The sequence below is a fragment of the Manis pentadactyla genome, chromosome 1 (genome assembly GCF_030020395.1).
Source record: "Manis pentadactyla isolate mManPen7 chromosome 1, mManPen7.hap1, whole genome shotgun sequence".
In the NCBI taxonomy this organism is placed as follows: domain Eukaryota; kingdom Metazoa; phylum Chordata; class Mammalia; order Pholidota; family Manidae; genus Manis; species Manis pentadactyla.
The window spans coordinates 17,494,414-17,520,818 of NC_080019.1; the positions used below are offsets into that span (position 1 = coordinate 17,494,414).

At 33.1% G+C, this 26,405-nt stretch overlaps 1 protein-coding gene across 5 annotated transcripts in view; it reads right to left on the reverse strand.

Moving 5' to 3' along the window:
• Positions 1-26,405, reverse strand: part of ANAPC10 (anaphase promoting complex subunit 10) — a 120,332-nt gene that overhangs the window by 43,477 nt on the left and 50,450 nt on the right. For 4 of the 5 annotated variants that reach the window (XM_036888948.2, XM_057491935.1, XM_057491874.1 and 1 more), the window contains one exon: positions 14,486-14,606. In XM_036888948.2, the coding sequence (XP_036744843.2) occupies positions 14,486-14,606 (121 nt within the window). Of the gene's footprint in view, positions 1-12,963; positions 13,872-14,485; positions 14,607-26,405 lie in introns of those variants that run through there. The other variant, XM_036888950.2, reaches the window with a different exon arrangement.

Below are 26,405 nucleotides of genomic sequence, written 5' to 3' on the forward strand. Positions count from 1 at the left end.
GCTTATTTTTTAATAAATCAAATCAAAATAAATCCCATAAGCACACACATTTTAAGAACAGAGTATAAAATCAAAGAAAGCATCCAAGTTAGTAAACTATTATTTTAGTAAAGAAAGATCTAATATTTTGACCCAGAGGATCAACATGTGATCCAAGAGATTTTATGCTATTAGTTGGATCATATCAGAAAGATTTAAGTTTCTAAACTATTCCCTTACAAAGGCACAAAATAATAATGCCACTGATACTGTAGCTTCAAAGGATTAAATCTATATACTTAATCCAATGCCAATGGAAATTTCATTCAAATAAAAAAAAACTAGAAAACCTACATGGAATGCATGCTCTGTCCACCTTTGGATAATTGGTATCAAAAGGTCAAATACAACATTAAATTAAACAAAACACTTCATGCTTAGTGCTTGCCACAAGGAACTGTATTCAAGACAACCTACCTACTCTGTAATACTAGAACATGCCTTAATAAAGATAAGATACATTTATATAGCACTTTCTGACCTTGTGCAGTCATGTATGAGTAAGCATAAAGTAAGCAGCCATTATAAAACTAAAGGAAAAAGGCAGTATGTAAGGACATAACCATATTGACTGAGAAACCTACTATGTATTTGGTATATTGTGATGTTTCTACACAGCTTATCTCATTTAACCTTCACAACCACCCAAATAAGATAGGTGCATAAACAGAAACTCAGAAAGGACAGAGAAATTACCGTATACTGAAAATTTAAGAAGAGGTAATAACAAAATTGCAACTCTCCTCTGACGGGCTCCAAAGCCACAACTGAAGCAGCATGTGGCAATGCAATCTAGAAACCTGTTCCCTCCTCGGGCTTGGGGCTCATCCTGCTGTCCCTCTCTGAATATAATATCTAAAACCCAGATTGCAGATTATGAAACAGACTGGGTTTTTGCCCCTGTAAGCCAAGGTTAGGGAACTCTGCGTTCCGTGGTGAGTACAACATGACTCCAGGGAAATAGCAGAAGGTTTCAAATGACTACAGCTTCAGGTTAAATGGAGTTCAATGAGTCACGATAATTTCATGCTACAGATAATCCTGATCTTAGTCAAAAGAAAATTTTCAAATGTGAATTCCACATTTGCCTTAGATAATATTCTCTCAACACAAGGCAACTTCATACAAATTAAGTATTTTTAAAGCCAGGAACACCTTTCAATACTCACTTATTTTCCTCAGAGAAATTATAAGAATTTTAAATGAATAAAGCTAATGTCTAACAACTAGATTTTTATAAACCAACTGAGAATAATTTTTTTATCCCTGCATTATCTTAAATGTGAAGCAGTAACCTAAATACTAAGGTATAATAGAAGGAAGATTTCTCATCCCTCGGTTTGTTCTTATTACTCGGTTTGTTCTTATTACCTAAAGTGCATCCCTTATCAGGCTTAACCTGAGCTTATCACCTTTGGGCCATGATAAGAGGCAAGTTTTGAGTCCCCCAGATTCTCCCAAGGTAAATTACATTCCCTTTAGTCATTATCTTCTCTTAGATCACATGCTTATACCAGAAAGTAGGGCTTCTAGGGTAGAATCAATTTAAGAACTAATCTGCCTTGGACCCTTTTCTTCAGTAAAGCTGAAACAGATGCCCCTCAGCTATCATTAAAGTAAATACAGGGGCCACTGTGGGGAAAAAAAAAAATTACACAATATTAACTGAGCACTTATGTGCCAAGTACTCAGGCACGAGGGTGATCAAGAAAGATATCGTCCCTGTGCTAGTGGAAGCTATCAAAGAATATAATATCTGTTATATTATATGTGTTAATATACATGCTATAAGAAACATGCTATTAAATTACTAAATAAGATTAGTGTGCAGAAATATATATATACACTTTTATTAAGTAGGTCACTAATTTGGCCCCACAGTTCTCAGCAGTCAAAGTTAAGTACATATCATTACTGCTTCTGACACAGCACAGATGTTCTTCTACTTACAAACAAAATTAGTTTCCACAGAGTTATCATAAACTCTACTTAATCTCACATGCAAAGTTTTTACAGAAGTGACTGCTAACACCATCTATTGGTGAATAACAAGAGTTGATATACTAGCTCCTCACACAGGTAGGATTTTTCATATCTAGTCCCTAAATGGAAAGTTCCTGAGCAGAAGAATTTGTGTGTGTGTGTGTGTGTGTGTGTGTGTGTGTGTGTGTGTGTGTGCGTGCACGGGCATGTGTGTGTGTATTATAATAAAAACTAAAATGCTTTCCGAAATTCACCTCTGAAGGAAATTTTCCCTGTGGAGCTATATAAAAGGTCACTCTGTGATTAATTGGACTACATCATCAACAATACTCCTAACAGGATTACAAAAACAAATTCCAAAATTTCATGTTCTCAGTGTAGACCTATGGATTAACACTACAAAGAAATTCTATAAAAGCAAGTTTATATAATAATGCAGCAAAAGTGTAATGTATAATAGCTAAAGAACATGTATGTCCTTCAAGCAGATCCTAATTAAGAAAAAGAGAAAATAGGAAATTCAACTCTTGGAAGAATAATCTGAAGATCTAAGAAAAAGCTTTTAAGACCATTGGCATCATAGTCATTTCTTACATAAGTTTTGTGCGTAACACCTCTTTGCTATAATTTGTTAAACATAGGAAAATAAAAGTTTTCAGATTAAGTTTTGAGGTTTTAGCAATTATAATTAAAATGAATACAATACTTAGTGGACAATGAAAACAGACGCAATATTTTTTAAAAGGGTTATTCATTTTTCTGGTGAATCTCAGAGTAACTGCAATTAGAGAATAAGTCCAAGTCTATAGTCATTACTATATATGGTTATGTAAAAAGGGACACTTGAGGAAAACAACATATATAGATTGAAACTACGTGAAATAAGAGCAAAAGCAAAAACAAGACACTTTAGTCTGAAAAACTGTCTGAAACAATTTACTGTAAGGCACTCTCTACCATTAAATAATCACAGTGTCTTTTCCTCAACTTCAGAGGTGATTGCTGAATCTGAATATTTCAGTTATATCATAAATGACTGAAATTCAGGAAGGTAAAGAACATTATATTATTTTAACTGGAATTTTTTATGAATTAAAATAAAGTAATACAATCTGGCCTAAACATTTTATATAATTAGAATCTATTTTCAAAGTTTCTATCTAAATACAGATAAAATAGGCATCATGATACTATATATGGAAAACCCTAAAGATGCCACCAAAAAACTATCAGAGTTAATAAATGCATTCAGTAAAGTTGTAGGATAGAAAATCAATATACAGAAATCTGTTGCATTTTTATACACTAATAATGAACTAGCAGAAAGAGAAATTAAGAAAACAATCCCATTTACAGTTGTATCAGAAAGAATAAAATACCAAGGAATAAATTGAACCAATGAGGTGAAATACCTGTAAGTTGAAAATTATTAAGACATTGATGAAATAAATTGAAGACAACACAAATGGAAAGATACTCCATGCTCACATATTAGAATAACACTGTTAAAATGTTCAGACTACCGAAAGCAATCTACAGATAAAATACAATCTCTACAAAAACACCAATGGCATTTTTCACAAAACTGGAATAATCCTACAATTTAGACTGAACCACAACACCGAAGAGCCAAAACAATATCGAGAATGAAGAACAAACCTGGAGGTATTAAGCCAGCTGACTTCAAACTATACTACAAAGCTACTGTAATCAAATCAGTATGGTATTGGAACAAAAATAGACACAGATCAATGGAACAGAGTCCAGAAAAAAAAAATCCATGCTTATATCATCAATTAATATATGACAAAGGAGGCATAGTATAAGACAAAGAAATATATATACAGTGGGAAAGAGAAAGTCTTCAAATAATGGTGTTGTGAAAACCAGACAGCTACATGCAAAAAAGAATGAAACTGGATCATATTCTCTTACACAACATATAAAAATAAAAATGTATTGAAGACCTGAAATCATAAAAATCCTAAAAGAAAACATAGGCAGTAAATTCTTGCTAATCTCATTTGCTTAGCAGAAAGTACATAGTCTGAGGGAAAAAGATGGAAAAACAGAATTTGCCAGCATGTTATAATTATTATTTTATGTGAACTTAATATGTCAGTAAAACCCTAAGAAAACTTCTTATCCTGTGTGGTGGGCAGGGAGATGGAGAGTATATATTTTCCTTCTTAAAGACAATATTTTTAGATTGGTTTCAAATTCACAGGAAAATTGAAAGGCAGGTACAGAGATTTCCCATATACCTCCTGCCTCCCTCCACAGGCACAGCCTCCCCCATTACCAACATCCCCCACCTTAGTGGTACATTTGTTACAAATGATGAACCTACACTGTCATCATCATAATCACCCAAAGTTTACATTAGGGTTCACTCTAGGTGTTGTACATGCTATGGGTTTGGACAGATGTATCATTCAGAGAATTTTCACTGCCCTAAAAATCCTCAGTACTCCACCTATTCATTCCTTCCACCTCCTGGCAACCCCTGATGTGTTTTTCCCATCTCCAGGGTTCTGCCTTTTCCACAACGTCACATACTTGGAATTAGACAATATGTAGCCTTTTCAGGTTGGCTTCTTCCACTTAGGAATGTGCACTTAAGGTTTGTCCATGTCTTTTCATGGCTTGAAGCTCTTTGTTTTAGAACACAGTAACATTCCATTGTCTTGATGTACCACAGTTTATTAATCCATTCACCTACTGAAGAATGTCTTGGTTGCTTCCAAGTTTTGGCGATTATGAATAAAGCTGCTATAAACATCCACATGCAGGATTTTCTGTGGACATATGTCTTCAACTCCTCTGAGTAAATACTAAGAAACACAATTGTTGGATCGTATGATAAGAGTGTTTAGTTTTTTAAGAAGCCATCAAACTGTCTTTCAAAGTGTCATTTTGCATTCTCACCAATAACAAGTAACAGTTCATGTTGTTCCACATCCTCACAAGCATTGGGTAATGTAAAGTTTTCCAGATTTTGGCCATTCTAATATGTGTGTAGTGGTATCTCATTTTAATTTGCATTTCCCTGTTGACATATGTTGTGGCGCATCTTTTCATATGCTTATTTGCCATCTGTACATCTCCTTTGGTGAGTTGTCTGTTAAGATCTTTGACCTATATTTTAATCAGGTTGTTTTCTTGTTGTTGAGTTTTAAGAGTTCTTTCTACATTTTGGGTAACACTCCTTTATCAGGTGTGCCTTTTGCAAATATTTTCTCCCAGTTTATGGCTTGTCTTCTTATTCTCTTGATATATTTTCAATCTGAGGTATCTGTCATTATGTGATAATTTATTTATTTGTCTATCTATTTAAGACCTAGAGCAAGAACTTATACCCTTTCATATCAAAAATAAGTAATAGAAAATTTATATAGCTACTTAGGAAATCCTGAAACAAGATAAAAGAACTTAAGCTCAATAAAAATTGCTAAAAAGCTAACATACGATCTGAGCAATTTCCCTATGACTGCCTCAAAGTTACATACCACTTAGTCTGAATCTAGACCTTCCTCGTCAGAAGTTCTTTGAGAGTCTCCTCTGCCTAGTGCCTCTGCTCTACTTAATTAAGCAGATCAAGACCAGCGGCACACCATTCAATCAGCTAATTATCATTCTAAGCTAACCTCAAAGTAGACAATTTGTTCAGAAAATGGTGCTGAGACAGCTGGGCTAATGTTTCTGTTTCCTACCATCATTGCAAACACAAGAGGAAAGACTCCCAAAATCTACAAACCCTTACTGGATGACTTTTCTTAATTCCCTCATGAAGATAAAATGACCAAAGTATTGATTAGCTTTTATTCCAGAGTTTCTACTCCAATCTTCCAAACAATTTTATTCTGAGACTTGAAGATTTTTTTCCCTTAGAAATTTCATTCTCCAAACTACACTGTTTAAAGCTCCTTATAAGATTATTAAGCAAAAGCAATCAGCAACAAGAAAAGCAAATATTTATATTTATTCCAAACTCATTAGCATTACAAGTATTGATTTTCAATAAAATAATACATCAAGGAAGTTAATTTTTAAATACATTTCAAAAATCTATCCCCTGTCATTCACCAGCTCATTTCATCTGTGCCACACTTCAATTTTTTTTCCTGAAAAACCTTAAAGAAATGTTTGTAATCTAATATTATTTTAAGGGGGAAAAAAAAATGGAAGGAATATGCACTGCATGCTGATTCCCAGCTACACCACTGACTTGCTGTGTGACATTGGACAGCTCACCTCACCTCTCTACATCTCATTTGTAAAATAATAGCATAGCACTTGATTAGAAGTTGATAAATAATGACATTTTGGCCACAACCAGCCTGTGGACACACCTTGTCTGCCCCACATGTCTTTAAAAATGGAGAAATATTACATTCAACTCCAGATTACTGATTTCTCTTTAAAAATTGTAAGACTTGCAACACTGGGCCCACATTCCCATGTGGCAACAGACTAAAACTGAATAGAAGTTGTCCCCTTTGGATAAAGGCATGGACTTCTGGTGTTAGGTTATATACTTGACTGTTAAGCATCTAAGTTTTTGATAAAATAAATTTCCTCCAATGCGTCTTTCAGCTTTCACATTCTCACATTTAGAATGGAGCCACATAGCAAAAGGTCCATTTTAACCTAAGTCTCAGCTTTCCTTGAATATAGGAAATGAGCTTTGGAGAGATACAACGAAACAGTGAATTATGACTGCCTAGCACCGTGTCATATACATGGAGAGTGCTTAATAAACAGTAAAGGTAACAAACACAGAAACGATGAAAAGAATGACTCAAAAGCAATTCTATGATGTTTTGATTTAATTGGTCAATCCAATCAAATCAAAATTGACATGCTGATTCTTCTCTTCCTAAAGCAACATTGATACCATCAAAATACAAGTATTTGCCTATTATTTTTAGCGATTATTAGTTCTTCACTTACCATATGTAAAATAAAGGGCTGAGAAAAAAATTAATGTCCTGAGTGGGCTTACCTCAATTAAGATATACTTTTAACTTCTGATAAAATTTCTCAGCAGGTCACTTTCAGCAAGATTTGCTGCTTCTCTTTCTGCTGCTACTAATAAATCAGGACCATTTTATTTTTATTTTATTTATTTTTTATTTTTTTTAGGGCCACTTTAGTTATCAAGAATAAAGCTGTACTCAAAACTTTCTACAGGAAGTGGAGGCTTACTGAAAAGTTTATGCAGGCATAGCAACCCAGGAAAAGTAAACAACCAGATAATCAGAGGTCAGTAAATGAAGAATATTGGGGACACCACCTTTGTTCAACTCTGTTTTTCTCTCTCCTAGTTGTCTGTCTCTGTTCTTGCATCTACCCTATTCATTCTACACCATCCTACCTTCTCCTGTATCTTATAGTTTATATACTTCTAACTTTAAAAAAACTTCAGTTTACACATGGCCCTTCATCTTACCCATCCTGTCCATATCACTATCTCTCTGCATCAAATCTTGCTAACTTGCCTGTTTCTTGTGAGTCACTTCTGAGAAAGGCAAAAAATTAAAAATACAACTACCATATGATCCCATAATCCTACTTGTGGGTATATACTCAAAGTAACTGAAAGCAGGGTCTCAAAGAGATGTTTGCACACCCACGTTTATAGCAGCTCTTATCACAATAGCCAACAGGTGGAAACAACCCAAGGGTCCATCAACAAATGAATGGGTATACATAATGTGATATATACATAATGATATATTATTTAGGCTTAAAAAGGAAAGAAATACTGTTACATGATACATGTTACAACCTAGAGGACACTGTGCTAAGTGAAACAAAACAGTCACAAAAAGACAAATACTATATGGGTCCACTTAGATGAGGTATCAAGAGTAGTCAAAGTCATAGAAACAGGAAGTAGAATAGTGATTACGAGGGGCAGAGGGGAGGAGAAAACGAGGAGGAATTTTGAAAATACACAGATTTTCAGTTTTGCAAGATGAAAAATTTTGGAGATCTGTTACACAACAATGTAAATATGCTTAACACTACTATTGAACTGTATACTTTAAAATGGTAAGATGGTAAATTTTATGTTATGGTTTTTAATCACAAATTTTTTTTTTATTTTAGTTTTTGAGAGAAGGAGTCAGATTGGCCCAGATAATTTTTCCAAAGCAAACTAAGTAAGGGTCAGTGGCAAGCCTAGGGAATGCCGAAACATTGATTTGACTGCTGTTCAGTAAATGCCTACTGTTTCTGGCACTGTACTAGGTTCTCAGCCAGGTGCCCACCCGTGCCCTGTTCACCTAGCCATACTCACTCCATAGGCTCTCCTTACATAAAAGGGGTTGATAATCTGTATCTCTAAAACCATGTCATTTTCACTTTTGTAAGTACAGAGCATATTTCTATTGTAGTATATCCTACTATAGGATTAAATAAAAGGTTTTTTAACATTATTTTTTGTTTTCTTTACCCTTAGCTGTTAAAAGAAACAGTACAGTTCTTCCACAACTGCTATGAAAGAGCACTTGAAAAAAGTGACCTTACAGCAGAGTGCTCTTGAATATTGGCATTTCTATAGTTCCATTTCCTGGCACTCTTTTTTTCCATGACACACACTCCCTGAATGAATCAAAACTCACATGTAAGCTTCTACATATACACTGATGATTCCCAAATCTACACCACTAACCTATACTTCTTTCCTCAGATTCAGATCCACATACCTGACTACCCACTGAAAAACCCCTCCATTTGAAAGGACACTAGAAATCAGTGACAAAAATTAATCTCATTAGTGTAAGTTTCCATTCCATCTCCATCCCTAATGTTTCTTAACTCTGTATTCCATCTCCTATTAATGACAACATTCATCCAGTTGCCACGCCTAAAAATTCTAAATGCCCTCTTCTACCTACTTGAATCCATATTCCCAGGACCCAATAGGTAGCAATTAATCACAAGTCCTTTTGATTCTACTTCAAATACATCTTGTCCTGTTGAACCTGACAGCATTTCCCTGTGCCACAGACAAAGGTAAATCCTCCTAATAGTCACCTGGATACCACCTACCTGGTCTTCACATTGCTCCAATCCTAGCATTCCCAAAATTAAACTTTATCAATGCTTCGTCATATAAAGTCTAAATGCCCTAGAAGTTTGGCAGTAAGCAAATTGGACTTTTATCCATATATTTTCACTGTAAAAATTATATATTTATTCCCTGCAAGAATATAAACTCCTTATATACGGAGGCTGGTTTACCATTACCATCACAGTCAATGTGCTGAACTAAGATTAAATACTCCTCCGGTCTCTCCTGCTCCTCCCTCACACCTACCCAGCCTCCAGGCAGACTACATTACTTGCAGGTCTGTCATTCTACAATTCTTTACACTTCCATACCTTGGTGTAGGCTGTACTCCCTTTTAGAATGCCTCCTCTTCACTCTCCACCTGAGTAGGGCTTCATATTTATCCCTAATATTCAGTTGATCACCAGATTTAGAAAAACTTTTTAAACCACTGTTGCTAATAATGCTCCATTTATCCCACAGCCCCCCATATGCATTTACTAGGCTATATTGTAATTGCTGATTTATTTGACTGCCTCTTCCACTGGACTTAAAGTGCTTAAGGACAGAAACACAGACTATCTTTGCTGTATCCCCAGGACCTAACACAGTGCCTGACACTGCACTTACCAGGCCCTAAATAAGTATTTACTGCATAAAGTATGAATCTGTCTTGTATAGAACACCAGACTTCACATCTCTTTAAAAATATATAGTCTGTGGTCAAACAAAAAATAAGAGATGCAAGAATTGTTCATTCTTAAAAATATATATTATATTGTGTGCAGTATATTTTGATTTTCAAAAGGAAACCTACCCCAAATGCATAGTTACCTCAACTCCATTTTGGAAATAAGTAATGTATGTAATTATGAATAATTTTTTTAAATTGCACATGTTACTTTTAGAGAAGAATAAAAGAGGATAACATTTCTGGCCTAAAAATTATGTGTATCACACGAAAACATACTATACTCACTTCAAAGATGTCCAAATATATTCAAAGTTAGTCATAAAAACTAATTTTTAAAAATATTTTCCTTTAAACCAATGAAATTCAATAAAAACTATTTTTTTCCCAAGGATTCAATAAATCAAACACTCTGTCTTATCAAACTGATTTATGTTGGTAGATATCACCTAAATCATTCTTTATACCAAGTTGTTTAAAATAGGCCCCTCATAAGAAAGTAAATGTAAGTAGATTTTTAAGATCAATGGGTAGAGTCACAGCCTTTGTCTGCATCTTCCTACTCTACCACACACATTAATGGAACTCAAATTATAATAGTAAATGTTATTCTAACAGAAGAGCTGACTTATTAACCACTTCTGTCAAAGTACCATATACGGACTCCCATGGCCATGCTACTGATTTAAGACACAAGGTAGAGAGCCAAAAGGCTCTCCCACATGGAAAAAAGGGAAAATATCATTACAGCTCTCTTAACATTGAGGGCTTGTTTCAAGCCTCCTCTTAAAAAAGGAAAAAAATTACTTGGTAACAGCTTTATTATCTGAAGACAAAAACAAGGCTTAAAATTCACTTAAGTGCTCACTCTTGTGTTCCATCAGTATTTTATTCTTCTGTGGCCACAACTTTTAAGAAGCAATGTACTAACAATGAATCAAAAGGCAACTTTCACATATGCTGAAACTATTAAATTAACAAGTTGTTTTTCATAGAACTGCACAGAAATTATTTTTAGAGTTCTTACTATATGTCTAATAAACTTTAGTGTCATATTGAAAGTACAAATATTTTTACAGTAGTTTTTTAAAAAGAGAAATAATGACAAATTAGCAAATCAAAGAGGAATCTAAGTTTTCTTGGATTTTATCTGGAGATGTTTTCTACAATGTTAAAATGGTCACATCTAAGATATAGCATTCTTTGGGTCCTTGCTCTAAATGATAAAAATTTTCTTCATATATATTTCCCATCTGAGAGCAAAGGAAAAGAACACCATTAAACCAAAATAAAATGCTAAATACAAAGAATCTAAAAATTTTAAAAGCAACTATATCTTTATTTGAAATTTTCTCAGCAACTTTATGAACAACATGAACATGACTTCCTGCATAAAGTAATGCCATTAAGATGAAGTATTCTAAAAAGATAATGATATAAAGACTCTGAAATGCTAAATTCTCACTTCTATATACAAATGGTCTCTTGTATAGAAACAATAAACTATAAACATGTCATAAAATGTTCTTAGGTTATTGGTTTCTGATTTGTGTAGGATGGATTTTGACAAGAAAGAAGAATAAACAGCATAAATAAATTCAACTCCGGTGTCAAAAATGTTGTATTTGGCCAAACCCAGTTTTAGTATTTTGTAATCACTAAGTAGAAAGTCAAGCTTCATTTCCATTTTAAGTTTCTCCTCAGACACAGAGGTTAAGATATGCATTCTAGAATAGTAAAGAAGGGCCTGATCTCTTTACAGAGATTTTCAAAAGAGGTAACAAAGATCTAGATATAATATCATCATAACTGAAATGAAGGAAAACATATGCTAGAAAAAGAGTAAGTTTTGATAAATAGGGTAGCCATTAGCTTGTCCCACCCTGAACTAAAATTTTTTTATTACTTCAAGTCAATAATAAAATTACATAAAATAGGTGTTTAGAGTGTTTCAAGTAAACAGATCCATAATTTCTAATAAAAAAAGGAAAACCTATTAAAATACTCCAATACATACTACACCCTCCAATGGGCAAGCATCCTGGAAAAATATAAAAAGATTTAGTTGGATTTTCCGCTCAGTTAAATCAGTCCTATAGCTAATGAAATGATGGCTCTAAAAGCCTCATGAAAGTTCATACTATTTTAATCATTTGTCTTAGTATCCGAGTTAGAAGAAGCAAATATTTTTTTAATAATGTAGATCTTACAGAAGAGTAATATAATAAAACTATGATCTGTTTATCTTTCCTTTCTTGAAAAACAAAGTGACAAGATTCTTATTTAACGTATAAAAGAAAAAAGATAAACAGTAAGTCACATGTAAAGATGGATAATTAAAAGATAAAGTATCCTTTACTTCATGAGCTGCAAATGCAGCACTAATATTTTAAATCAAAACTTAAAAATTACGGTCTCTTAGTGAGAAATGTGACAGAAAAGCAGTATGTACATTAAGTTTTTTAGGAAAACAACTTATATTATCACCTGGTAATATTTAGTATTACTGGTCTCACGAGGCTATGTGGTCAGTACACAGAAATATAAACACCCTTAGAATAAAATTTAGAGTCTGCCTTATTCTATATGGCTAATTAAAGATAAAATAGAAGAAAAGATTAGATTAAAAATATTCCACAATGGTAGGATTATCAATTAAAGTTTTCTCCAACTTAAAAATTACTTACAGAATACAAAACATATATATGATACATAAGTCTTAAAACATGTATGAAAATGTACATTTCCCAAAATACCTCAAAGAATTTTTAAATATATATACTCTAGGAAAAACTAGTAAAGTTAAGACTACTTGAGGTCTTGAACTCATGACTACTAGGCTGAGACTAGCAATTAAAGGACAACAGTGACATCTAGCGGACATTTTAAATACATACCACATACATTTTGGAGCAAAACATTTTATTTCTAGTGTGTCACGTAGTTCAATGTGCCTGAGGAATTATACGACAAATCTAGTTTGAAAACAAAACAAGCCGCTCAAAAGGTTTCTCAATATGAGTGACCAAATTATGTGGTAAATTCAAAATGTTTAACAACTAATTTATAAAAAGTCAGTATCTCAAGTCTTTTAAGTACTAAAATGACTAAGAGAAAGGCTAGCAAAAGACCCAATATGATTATTATAATAAAATAAATTTAAAAGATTCTAAATGCAAAAGCACTGGGTGAATGAATAAACTTAGAAAAATTAATAGCTGATCGATTTCTGAATTTATTCAAACACAGCATGTATATTAACCAGTATGGTCTGTCAGACAAAATAAGAAACTTTTTTAAACTAAAAGAAGAATGTCTTATTTATGACAATTTTTCAAAAACAACTTAGTTTTCAAGAAAATTTAAAGAAACATTCTTTCAAAATAAAGGAAGATATAACTGTCTGGAACAAGACCAGGTAGTCACCTCAAACAAGTGATCAACTTACTTCAAAGAAGGACAAAAAAAGCCAACAAACAAACATGTCCTTACTTATTTGTCAATATGTAAGCAAATTTCTCAAGAGTACAGTGCTGCATATAATGAGAAAACAATGAAAGTATATGTGATTTTTATTATGTAATTTCTTACTAACTCAGGGAAGAAATATAAATGTAGAGACAGAGTCTCAACATAAACATAAGGCAAAGAAGACTCCAGGACACAAATTAACTGAAAGTCTTTTGAAGACCATAGGTGCTTCCAGGATCTTTCAGAACCAACTAATTTAAAAGATTTTTCATTATTATTTGAACTCAATAATTTTCTGTCAAGAAAAAATGCTAAGAGCCAGGACTTCACCTGACAAGCATACAATTCAAAATCATTGAAAATACATCTGGGATGTAAATACTTTGGGACTAATAAAACTCAGCTCACAAAAGCATTGTCCTAATAGCTTTAAAATGTTATACAGAGGATACATTGTGGTATATTCAAACAGTGTACTACAATTTAGGAATAAAAAGGAATGAAGACTAATAAATGCAACAACATGGATGAATCTTGAGAAAATCAGGCTGCATGAAAGACACCTCGATAAAAGTTATACCTTGCATACTTCCATTTATGTGACATTCTAGAATGGGCAACATTTATCTATGGAATGAATAAAAAAATAAGCAAAATCAGATTACCTCTGAGGGTAGAATGGAGATAGAGATTGGGAAGGGATATAAAGGGATTTTTCTGGGATAATACACAGATGGATGCATTTGTCAAAATGCTCCAAATAATACACTTAAGATTCATGCAAAATTCATATCAATTTTAACTTAAAAAATGAACCTTAAACAAATACTAGTAAGTCCAGTTATTATATGTCATACTGAAGTAGTTGGGGTAATATGTATAAATATCTGCAACTTATTTGAAATGCATATAAAAATTATATGGTTGATGGACAGATTATAATAAAGCAAATATATCAAAACATTAACAATTGTAGAATCTAGGGGGTAAGGATATTAGGGTTCACTATACAATTCTTTCAGCTTTTCTGTAATTTCCATAATACAATACTGGGGGAAAGAAACAATTCAATCAGAATTCAAAAGAAAATTATATAAAAATTTTAAATGTTTTCTTAAATATTAACAATTTTCCTTTTATATATTAAAATTTTAATCTGCCTAACCTAATCTCAAAAATGACTATCTTTTAAATAGCAAGAGTTATAAAATAACATACTTTTAAAAATTGGAAAGACATACCCGAATTTCTTGAAGGTTGTGAAAATTATTTCCTACTCTGACTGAGATCTTGCTTGGTGTATAGCTTTCATCAGATTTGTAGTCCGCATAAATACATAATGTCTTCACTGTTGTTTTTCTCCTAAAAGCAATACAGTAAAAACAACATGCCCTTTAGAATGTTAAAAGATTGCATCCAAAACATCTTCTGCTTTTAAAAATCATAGGTTTGCTAGAACAAGTACCTGAATCAACAATTTGCATTTCCTTTCATTTTAACAATGATGAACATGAAGAACATGTAAAAATATAGATGCTTTTATTTTAAAAGACAACTCCTATTCAGAACATGGTCAAGAAGCAGATGTGAGCAAAGAAGGAACAGTTAAGCCAAAATACATAACTTAGAGTACAAAGAGTATTAAGGATTTCAGGCCTCTTCATTTGTAATTTAAACAAAGAAATTATTCTAACAAGCTTGTTTTTTTCTTTAGCAGTTAATGAATTAATTTCCTATGTTAAAACTTGAAAATAACTAGCTAAGTGTAAAATTAAGTCCAGCAAAGAGAAAAGCGTTCTTTAAAAAATACAAGGCACCTTACTTAATGCAAGAAATAAAATTGTTTTTAAAGGCAAGCAAAGACTATATAAAAGAAAATTAATCTCAGAAAAAAATGCCAGTGGCCAAAAAACATGAGAATATGCTCAATCTCTAATAATCAAAGAAATAGACATTATATATTATATATAATAAATTATATATATTACATATAATAAATTGAATAATTACATTAAAACATTCGTTTTATCATACTGGAAAATGTTAAAAAGACTGATAATACCCAATTTGATTAGGAAAAGGTTCTTTCATGGCCAGTTATTAAATATACAGACTTTAACGAATGATTTCAACTTCTAAGAATGCATTAAAAGACAATAACACAACTACTCAAAAATGAATGCAGAAAAATGTTTACTGTCCTGTGGTTAGGTTACTGAAAAATTATAAACAACCTAAATATCCATCTCAATAGGGAATTTGTTAAATAAATTATAATATGTCCACTCAGTGAAATACTATACAACCATATAAAATAACCATACAGATATTACACAGTCAAAGCAGGAAAAAAGCACATTGCAAAACAGTAATATACAGGACTGCATTTTGGGGAAAAAAATGTTAAGGCATATAAACCTATGTATATAATTATATATATAATAAATTATATTACATATAAATTATATATAACATGAATTACATATATTACATATAAATCACATATATTATAATATATAAATACAATATATGTATAAAAAAGACCTAGAAAGAATCATACAAAAATAGCAGAAGTGACTATTTTGGTGGGATGGAACTATGGGAGATCTTTATTTTCTCCTTCATGATTTCCATATTTTCTGAATGATTTTTTACAATAGGCATGTGCTATTTTAGTCATTAGAAAAAAATTAGACAATTTTAAACATCAACCAAAAAAAAACCATTAAGAAGTCTATTTAAACATACTTTAAAAGTTAAGTTCTGGTATAAACTGGCACTAACTTAAAAACAATGAGCTCCTTGAACAGAAGTAGTCCGTGTCAAAAGTCAGCCTATAAAACAGCAGGGGACCTGTAGCTCTTAGTGAAGGGATCAAACTTCTGTAGCCCAAGCTATTCATCAGAAAGGAACAGGGAAAGTTAAGGACTTTCCCTCAAATAATAAAGACAACACAAGTCATAAAACACTAAATACCCAGGAACTGCTGATTTTTCAGAAAATTCCAGAGGTACCAATTAACATCTTTATCTTTCTGCTGGGCCAGGAGGGAGACATGAGAGGAAGCAAAGGAAAAAGTAAGAATTCTGAAGGACATACAAAAGATCTCTTCCCTGATAATCTATAAGTAGGCAGTTCAAGGTCTTTCTCATGGAGAGACCCAAGATTCTGAATTCACTCTTAAGGACTTTTTTTTTTAAACAAAAAATGATCTAAAGGATAAAGCTTTTTGCTCAGAACAACTTCGAAATTCAGAATAACTTTGTTACTGGAACGTATAAGATAATCAGGGTGAAGTTAGAAAGGCAGAGAGTAACAACATCAGTGACTGTAATAACAGCAAGAGTGGTGAACAGCAAGTGAATACTCTGTGTCAGACTCAATAATGCTTTATATGTATTATTTCATTTACTCCTCAATGTTGTGGTGTAGAAACTATTATCATTTCCATTTTACTGATTAAAAAACACTAACGCTCAGTTTAATAACTGGCTTAAGGTTAAAAAGCTAGTAAGTGGGCACAGAGTTCAACCATGTGTCTGCCTCACATAATCATAGCTACTATCACCTTCCTATTAATTAATTGTACTTAGGTTATTCAATAGTCAGTGATATCAGTTTACAGTAATACATAGGTATTTCTCTAAATTTTATTACACCATGGGTTCTTATCCAAAGGTCCATGTATCCCTAGAAATTAGGTATATAATCTAGGCTATGTACATAATTTCATTAGATTTGCAAAGGAAACTGTAACCTTACCAAAAGTTTGAGACCATTACTCTGAAAGGTACTTCCAAAGCCTTTCTTTTTTTTTTTTGAGTATTTTTTTTATTAAGGTATCATTGATATACAATCTTATGAAGGTTTCACATGAGCAACACTGTGGTTATAACATTCACCCATATTATCAAATCCCCCCCAATACCCCACTGCAGTCACTGTACACCAACACAGTAGGATGCTATGGAGTCACTACTTGTCTTCTCCATGCTATACTGCCTTCCCCGTGACCTCCCCCACACCATGTGCACCAATCATAATACCCCTCAATCCCCTTCTCCCTCCCTTCCCCACCCCTCCCCTTTGGTAACTGCTAGTCCCTTCTTGGAGTCTGTGAGTCTGTTGCTGTTTTGTTCCTTCAGTTTTGCTTTGTTGTTATATTCCAAAAATGAGTGAACACCTTTTAAAATTATTTTTCAATTTTATCTCATAGTGAAATTTTTAAAATAATACGGCACAGAAATTCATGCTATTTGTCAAACAGTAATGCATGTGGGAAGATTAAATGCATAGATTATAAGGCGTAGTGGCAGCTACTCAAATTGCTCAAATCATCATTATAATAATCCTCCCCATATATTGAATGCTTACTATATGCCAGGCATCATACTAAACTCTTAGGATAAGGTATTGTATGAAGGGAGAGGGAAATACTTCCCCATTTCTGGTGACGTAACAACCTCTCTGTCCCCTCACCTACTACTACTCCCTTTCTGCTGAGAGAGAGCTACTGGCAGGAACAACTATTTGCTTTGTTCCTTCAGCCATAAATTTAATAGGGGCAGGCTCTACCTGGTCTAGCACTTTCATAACTGGATGGGTAAGTCTGTTTAGTTCTAAGTTTCAAAATTAGGAAACATACTGGACTGCAGATATAAGCTCATTTCTCAAACATCAGCTTTGTCAGTTTCATAAGGGTGATATTTTGGTCTCTACCCGCTGACTCTTAAATAATTTCTCTTCTGATTCAGAACCCATGAAATTGCAATACATCAGTGACAGATACTCCTAGTTGTCAACTTTACAGCCCATTTTCCCTTCTTTCTTTATAACATCCAACTAAAAGACTATATCCCCCAGCTTCCTTTAAAGCTAGGTATGACCACGTGAATAAGTTGCAGCCATTAAGATTTAAACCAAATGATTGTTTGTTATAAAGAAAGTTTCTTTAAAGGAAGACATGCTCCTTTTACCTTTCCCACCTACTCCTTCCTGCTGCTTAGGATATGAACTGATGGGTGGAATTCTCATAGGCATCTTGGATCACAAAACAACCTTGAAGATAGAATCCCTGAGATAAGAATGATGAAACGGGAAGGGAAAAAATCTGGGTCCTTGATACACGGTAGAGCTGCCATACCACTCCTGGATGGCCAGGCTTCTCTTATATGAAGAGGTAAAAGAAGTAAAATTTCCACCTTGTTTTAAACACTGTTATTAGAAGCTCTGTTATTAGAAGTTCTCATTCCTATTTAATGCAACATTATTATGTCCATATTACAGATGAGGAAACTGAGGCTCAGATCAGGCTAAGCAAGCCATCCTCATTTACAAATCTAGTAAAACACACAGCTGGAATTTTAATCTAGTCCTGTATGATTACACTATATAAGGAAGACTATGTATTAACTCCTGAGGTACAAGACCTAAAACTAAAAAGAAAATAGTTTTAAAATTCTGTTTACACTTCCTGTTAACATACTAGGTACACTGTTTCCAAAGACTGACTCACAAAAGAAACAGAGAGTCCACACACTTGCCCAAAGCAAAGTAACTGTGTGTGTGTGTGTGTGTGTGTGTGTGTGTGTACACATTTTTTTTTAAATTAAGAAATCTACCTGATAATCAATGACCACATTCTTCTTGTTCCTGGTATAATGGTATAAAGTGTCCTCCTTTGGGTAAAAATTTGTTTTTAATCAATGTTAACAGGATGCTAAAGTAAGTTTTCACTGAAGATTAATTCAACAAAGAACATGTTTTAAACAGGACGACATGTAAGACCCTAATGTAAAATTTTCAGCAGATATAGTTAAAAACAATACCCAAACAAACAAAAAGTCAGGATGTCTGCCCATGAAAGGGAAACTACAGGACTTGTCTCCCCACCATAAACCAGAAACCCAAACAACATATATGAACCACTGTCTGGGACACTGAACAACAGGCAGCACTGAGAGAAAGGGAACGGATGAGGTGAGCCCTATGAACTGCACTTTCTGACTGAAGGCAATTTCTGGACTGCAATGCAGGGTGGAAAAACCTAATGGCCTTGCAGTCTTACTGAGTTAAGAAAGGAGTTATACTGGGAAAAAACTCCAGAAATCTGCATGGAGTCCCCTCCCCTGGATTCTCTAACTGAATACTAATCTGTTCGTGCATAGGGTGAAACTCCACAAAGGCACACAAAGAAGAGTAGTTGCTGGGGAAAGAGCAATTACTGGGATGCAGTATAAGCTAAATAATTCCTACGGGTCACACAGGGCAGGGAATCTTAGAGTTCCCAACAACCAAACGGATGAGCCAAATATCTCTTCAAATATCTAGGACATTCATTTGAGATTCCAGAAGGGTCAGGCCTTGGTACACCATCAGGCTAATCTTGCCCAAGGCAAGTGATCTTTAAAGAGTTGTCTGGGGACCTGTGGGCACCTCAAGATCCTTTCAGGGTATCAACATGATCACAACTATTTTCCTAACAATATTAACATATTATTTGCCTTTTTCAGAAACATTCTCTTATGAGTACACAGCACGGTCTTCCAGATACTACCTGACATGGGATGTTGTAAAGATTTAATGAAGAGACATACATGGACTCCAATTGTCTTCTCTTAAGCCAGAATCTCTTAAAGATTCACAAAACAAGTAAAATAATAACACTCTTCACACTAATTTCTGTTTTTTTGGAAGAGACATTATTTTTCATTAACAACTTTATTTATAATATTAATTTATATTTGTATTTATTTATAATATAATAGGTTATTACTTAATTTTAAATAAATAATTACTTTAAAAGTCCTCAGCTCTAATTTCTAATACAGTAAATACTGAAAGATATAAAAAATCAATGGAAGACCTTCGGAGACCTCAAGAAAGTTTAAAATGGTACTGAAACCAGAAATTTAGAGAACTGCTATCCTAAACCAGAGCTTACAGGCCAAATGTAGCCTACCACTTATTTTTGTAAATAATGTTTTACTGAAACATAGCAATACCCATTCACTTACATATTGTCCAGCTGCTTCTGCACTACAATGACAGAGCTGAGTACTTGCAATAGTCTAAAATATGCTTTGCAAAGTCTAAAATACTTAGTTCTATACATACTACTATACTTTGCTGATTCCATCCTAAAAACTACTCCAGGCCCACTGTAAAGAGGCTTAAAATGAAGTATCAAAAAGATCAAGTTGATTCTTAAGTAACTTAAGTGCCTACCAGAACAAAGTCTAATCCTCTTTTTTAAAAAAAGTCAGCACCTAACAAGGTAAAATTTACTATATCTAGCATCCAATCAAAAATTACTATAAAGAATCAGAAAGCTGTGACCGCAATGAGAAAAAAAAATAAGTCAATCAAGACAAATACAGGAAAGACAAAGACAATGGAATTAAAAGGTAAGGACTTAAAAGAGAAAGTACAAATACTGACAGGTGTATAACAAAACCACCTCAAAAGTCAGTGGCTTAAGAAAATAATCATGACTTTTCTTTACGAATCTGGAATTTGGACAGGGCTCAGAAGAGAAGTCTCCACACAGCGTCAGATGTGGCAATTTGACTTGAGATCTGAAGGATATGCTTCCAAGATGGCTCACTAATATGACTGGCAAGTTGATGCTGGTAGTTGGCTTGAGGCTTAGGAGAGGCCTTGCACTTTGACTCATTTCTTTATGGACTTCTCTATTTGATGTGGGGTTTCTCACAGCATGGTAGATGGGTATCAAGGGAGAGAATCACATAAAAGAGAGAGAACAAGGGAGAAGTTGTGTTTCCTTTTATGACCCAGCCTTAAGAAACAGCAGTGTCATAAAATCCATGTTCTTGTATGCAAGAAATCCACAAAGGTCTGATCAGTTTCGAGGAGGGAGACAAAGATGCCATTCCTTAATACTAATAGCAAGATTGTAGAAAAGCACGTGCAACAGGAAATAATGTGAACATACTGGGAAATACAGTCTGCCATAAATATACTCAAGAGAATTAAAAGAAAACATGAACACAATGAGGACAGACGTAAGACAGTAAAAGGGGAATTTCTGGGCATAAAAAAGAAATCTGAAAAAAAAATGACTGGGTGGGATTAAAAACACTTTAAACAGTACAGAAGATAGTGAATATATTGATATAGCTATAGAAAGTCTCCAAAATGCAGCATAGAAAACAATAAACACTCATCCCTCATTAAAATGAATAGAATATCACTGGTCTATGAGACAGTATAAAGCAATAATATGTAACTGGAGTCCCAGGAAAATCAAGGGGGAGTGGGTAGATAGAAAGCACTTGAAAGAAGTACAGCCAACATTTTTTCAAATCTGATGAAAACTATATACACACAGATTCAAGAAGGTCAATAAACTACAAGAAGGATAAACACAAAGAAAGCCATACTAAAGTAAGTCATAATTAAACTGATTTAAAAAAAACATTGATAAACAAAAAAATCTTAGAAGTAGTGAAGGATGGAGGGAACACATATGTAGAGAAACAAAGATAAGAATAACAACAGACTTCACATCAGAAACTATAATGGAATAACATTTTAAAGTGTCGAGAAAAACAAACAACGTAGAATTCAGTACACAGTGAAAATATATTTCAAAACTGAAGGCAAAATAAAGACATTTTCAAACAAACAACAGCTGTAAGAATTTATCACCAGGAAACCTGCATTATGAGTAATGCGAAGCGAAGCTCTTTAGAAATAAGGAAAATACCAGATAGAAATATGAATCTATGAAAATAAAGAGATGTGGAAATGATAAAAATGTGAGTAAATATAAAACACTTTTCACATTCTAAATTTTTTCTAAAAGATAACTGTTTAAACAAAAAAAATAACAAGATGCCATGGGCTCTCTAGCAAATGTAGAAATAAAATACATGACATCAGTAGCATAAAGGAAAGTGGGAATATGGGAGTAAACAGTTGAAAGATTCTATATGAAATGCTATGTTATCATTTGAAGGTAGACTGTGATAAGTTAAAGATGCATACTGGAGAGCTTAGAAAAACCACTAACATCTTAAAATTTAATACTAAATAAATATATACAGAAGTATACTTAATAAACTAATAGTAATAAATTGATAAATCTCTAGCTAGTCTGACCAGGGCAAAGGAAAAAGAGAAAAAGAGAGATGACACAAATTACCAATACAAGGCATAAAGAGGATACTACTCCAGTGCCAAGAGAAATTAAAGGTTAATAAATGAATATTGGAAACCACTAGGACAATAAGCTAGATAATTTAGATTATTAAAATAGATTATTATTTTATTATTAAAATTTAGATTAAAATTCTTTGAAAAACACAAATTATCAAAGCTGATTCAAAAAGACAGAAAAATCAATTAAAGAATTAAGACTTTATATGTAAAAAAGCTTCATACAAAGAAAACTCTAGCAACAGATGGCTTCAATGGTGAAATCTACCAACCATCGGAAGACATAATAGCAATTCTACATTAACTCTTCTAGAAAAAAGAGGAAACACATCACAACTCATTTTATGGGCCCAGTAACAAAATTAGAATATTACAATAAATGGAAATGATAAACCAATATCCTTCATGAATATAAATGTAAAATTCTTCAACAAAGTATTAGTAACTTAAAACCAGTAATATATAAAAAGGGATTAAAAAACAAAATAAGATGTGATACCAAAGGCACAAGCAACATAAAAAACAGACAAATTGGGTTTCATCAAAATTAAAAACCAAAAGGCAGCCCACAAGATAGGAGAAAATATTTGGAAATCATGATTCTGTAAGGGATTAATATCCAGAATATATAAAGAAGTCCTGAAACTCAACAATAAGAAAACAACCTAATTCAAAAATAGGCAAAGGACTTAATAGCCATTTCTCCAAAGAAGATATCAAATGGCCAATAAACACATGAAAAGAAACTCAACATCACTAATCATTAGAGAAATGCAATTCAAAAGCCTAATGAGATACCACTTCACATCCATTAGGATGATTATTATCCAAAAAAAAAAAAATGTTGGCATGGATGTGAAGAAATTGGGACTCTTGTATATTGCTGGTGGAGATGTAAAACGGTACAGCTGCTGTGGAAAACCATATGGCAATACCACAAAAAATTAAACACATAAACACGTAATTACCATCTGATCCAGAAATTCCTCTTGTGGGTATATACACAGAAGAACTGAAAGCCAGGACTTGGATAGACATTTCTACATCCATCTTCATAGCAGTGTTATTGACAATAGCCATAGGTGGAAACCACCCAAATGTTCATCAACATGAATGTTCATAGTACCATGAATGGATAAACAAAATGCTGCATACACATACAATGGAATATTATTCAGAAAAAAAAAGGAAATTCTGATACATGGTACAACATGGATGCAACCTTGATATTATGGCAACTTAAGGCTAGACACTGAAGAACAAATATTGTATGATTCCGCTTATATGAGATACCTAGAACAGTTAAACACATGGAGACAGAAAAGTAGAACAGGGTTTACCAGGGGCTGGGGAAGGGAGGGAAAAGGAGTCACTATTTAATTTTGAAATGATAAAGAATTCTGGAGATGGATAGTGGTGATGATTATACCATAATATGAAGGTACTTACTACCACTGAACCGTCCACTGAAAAATGGTAAATGTTATGTATATTTCATAATAAAAAAGCAATGAAATTCACCATCTCAACTGATTAAAGACCATATAATCATATAGGTAAATGCAGAAACATCATTTAAGAAAATCCAACACCTATTCATTACAAAAAAGTCTCAGTACACTAGGAATAAAAGGGAACTTCCATTAATCTGATAACCTGAAGGGTTTTATTAGTTTCTGTCCAGTAAGGATGTATAATCCTCAGCAGGAGGGCGGAGATATCACCAGAGGCCTAGGGTTTGAGGAAGGAATAAAGGATGAGTGCGTCCTTATCAAGGGACTTGTGGATGAGTCATCCATAGCATTAATTGATTATGGAAGTAGATTCTCTCAACCAACAAAAACACCTATGAGAGAGAGTCAGCTTTAAACATATAGCCAAGTACAGAGTACACCAATGTTAGATTATCAATACAAAATTGGCAGTTATGAATTTACCTTCTCCATTCCCATACTAGGATTCCTAGGGAGTTTAGAAATTAGTTAATATAGGAGAACACAAATAAAAAGCTAGGTAGAAAAAGAGAAGCAAACTACACCTTTCTTCTTCCATTTGCAACAGACTCAAGCTTAGGGAGAGGAAGAAACCTTAAACTTTAAAGCAAGTTTGACGCTTTAATGATTAGCTAGGACTCCTACCTAATTTTACCATGAGCTAGGACTGGTTGTTTTAATTTCTAATCTATGTTTGGTTATTTGAAGTGAACAGAGAATTGTATATATTACCCAAAAGTGTCATACTGCTTCCCACTGAGTTCTCATCCAGGGCAGGGAAAGAACTTGCCCCTGATTCAAAAGAACAATGAAGTATAAAAGTAAATGTTAATTGTAACTGTACACTACAAGTCCACCTTCTCTAAAATCTACATGCTCAACTAGCTGAGAAACTGCTACAAGAAAGAAGAGTTGCTTATTTCCTCTGTGTAGAGAAGAATAGCCTAATAAGTCAAATACTTTGTTTTTATCTTTATAAAATATGAAGTCCAAACTGAACTTTTTCCAAGCTTATTTGAAGCATAACTTTTTCAATACAGAAAGTCCTTTCTTTAGTACATAATGTATTCAAGGGAACACATGTGATAATCAAATGGAAGAAAGTTGAACACTGGGCTTACCTCATGCAGGTATGAAAGTTGGTTTTTGAGAACTAAGAAACTTTATCCAATCCGGAATTACACTACATGCTTCAGTCATTATCTTTGACCATAATTTCTAGCATGTCCTTTAATTGTTTAAATTCATAATTCAATGTATAATTGACTGGCAAAATCCAATGACCATTTGGTTGAGGTTAATGACTTCTAATGTTGCAACTGTCTACTACAATTAAGCTTAGTGCCTATTATTTTTTAAATGGCATTAGTAACTTGAATTTTTGACTTACTCTACTTTTTAAAAATACAGGAGAAATGCATTAAACTCTTCAAGAATTGCACAAATGCTTTTTTACAAAGAAGTCTAAGTGCTGATCCTGTAGTACAAAACAGGTCGGAGTATTCATCTGTTAATTGACATTTTTTAAAAACCTAAAACTAATCAAGAGAGATAATTAAACAAAAAGTATAGACTTAACAAAATTATAAAGTATAAAAATTACGGACAGTCTGCAGTTTGGGGAGGAGGAAAAATTAACTTCTATTATTTGACTTAGCAACTGATAACCATATATGGGTTGGTATTTATGTGTATATATGAAACTATTGAATGTATAAAGTACTTGTTGTTCAAACTGTTTTAAGTGATAATGGAATTTATGGCTACCAATGTTCTCATTTAACTAGATTCTAAAAGTACCAAATTTTTAAAAAATTTATCATTTATCTCTAGTTAAACTATCAACATTTCTCTTTAAAACAAGTAATTCAGTAGAACTTTACAATATTTTTCTTAACATTCTTTTCACTATTTCAATTAATTTCTTCATGACATGAAAATCATTATGAATGGTGTATATTTCTTATTACCATGATAAAAATGACAGGATAATATTTAATGAAATTTGCAGAAATTGTGAGAGGCAGACCAAACAGAAGCAGAAATTTTATTTTGCTCCTCCTAAGCTCAATTATTTCAGAATTTTGGTATTTACCCTTTTTTGTTTAAACTGGCAACTAAGTACTTTAAATGTTTCATATTAAACTAAATTACACTCTAATTTTTCTTCAGCAATTATTAAATTGCAAAACTCTTCCCAAGAGTATTACAAGTAGAAAATAATTCATGACATCTTCCATAAAAACAAAAAGCATCTCCATTTTTCATGTAATTATCGTATTATGCACTCAAAAATACTTCATATTCTTAGGTTACTTGACCATTCTCCCTCTTGGCCTCAGCATCTTTTCCATAATTGCCAAGCTGGGTGTGGGGGCCCTTGGCGGGGAGCGGTCCTTTCATTAATTTATTTAACACAAAATAGTTTAAAACCTAGCCTATTCAGATTTTTATAAAGATTATTTCTTTGTAAATTTTCTGCATTGCT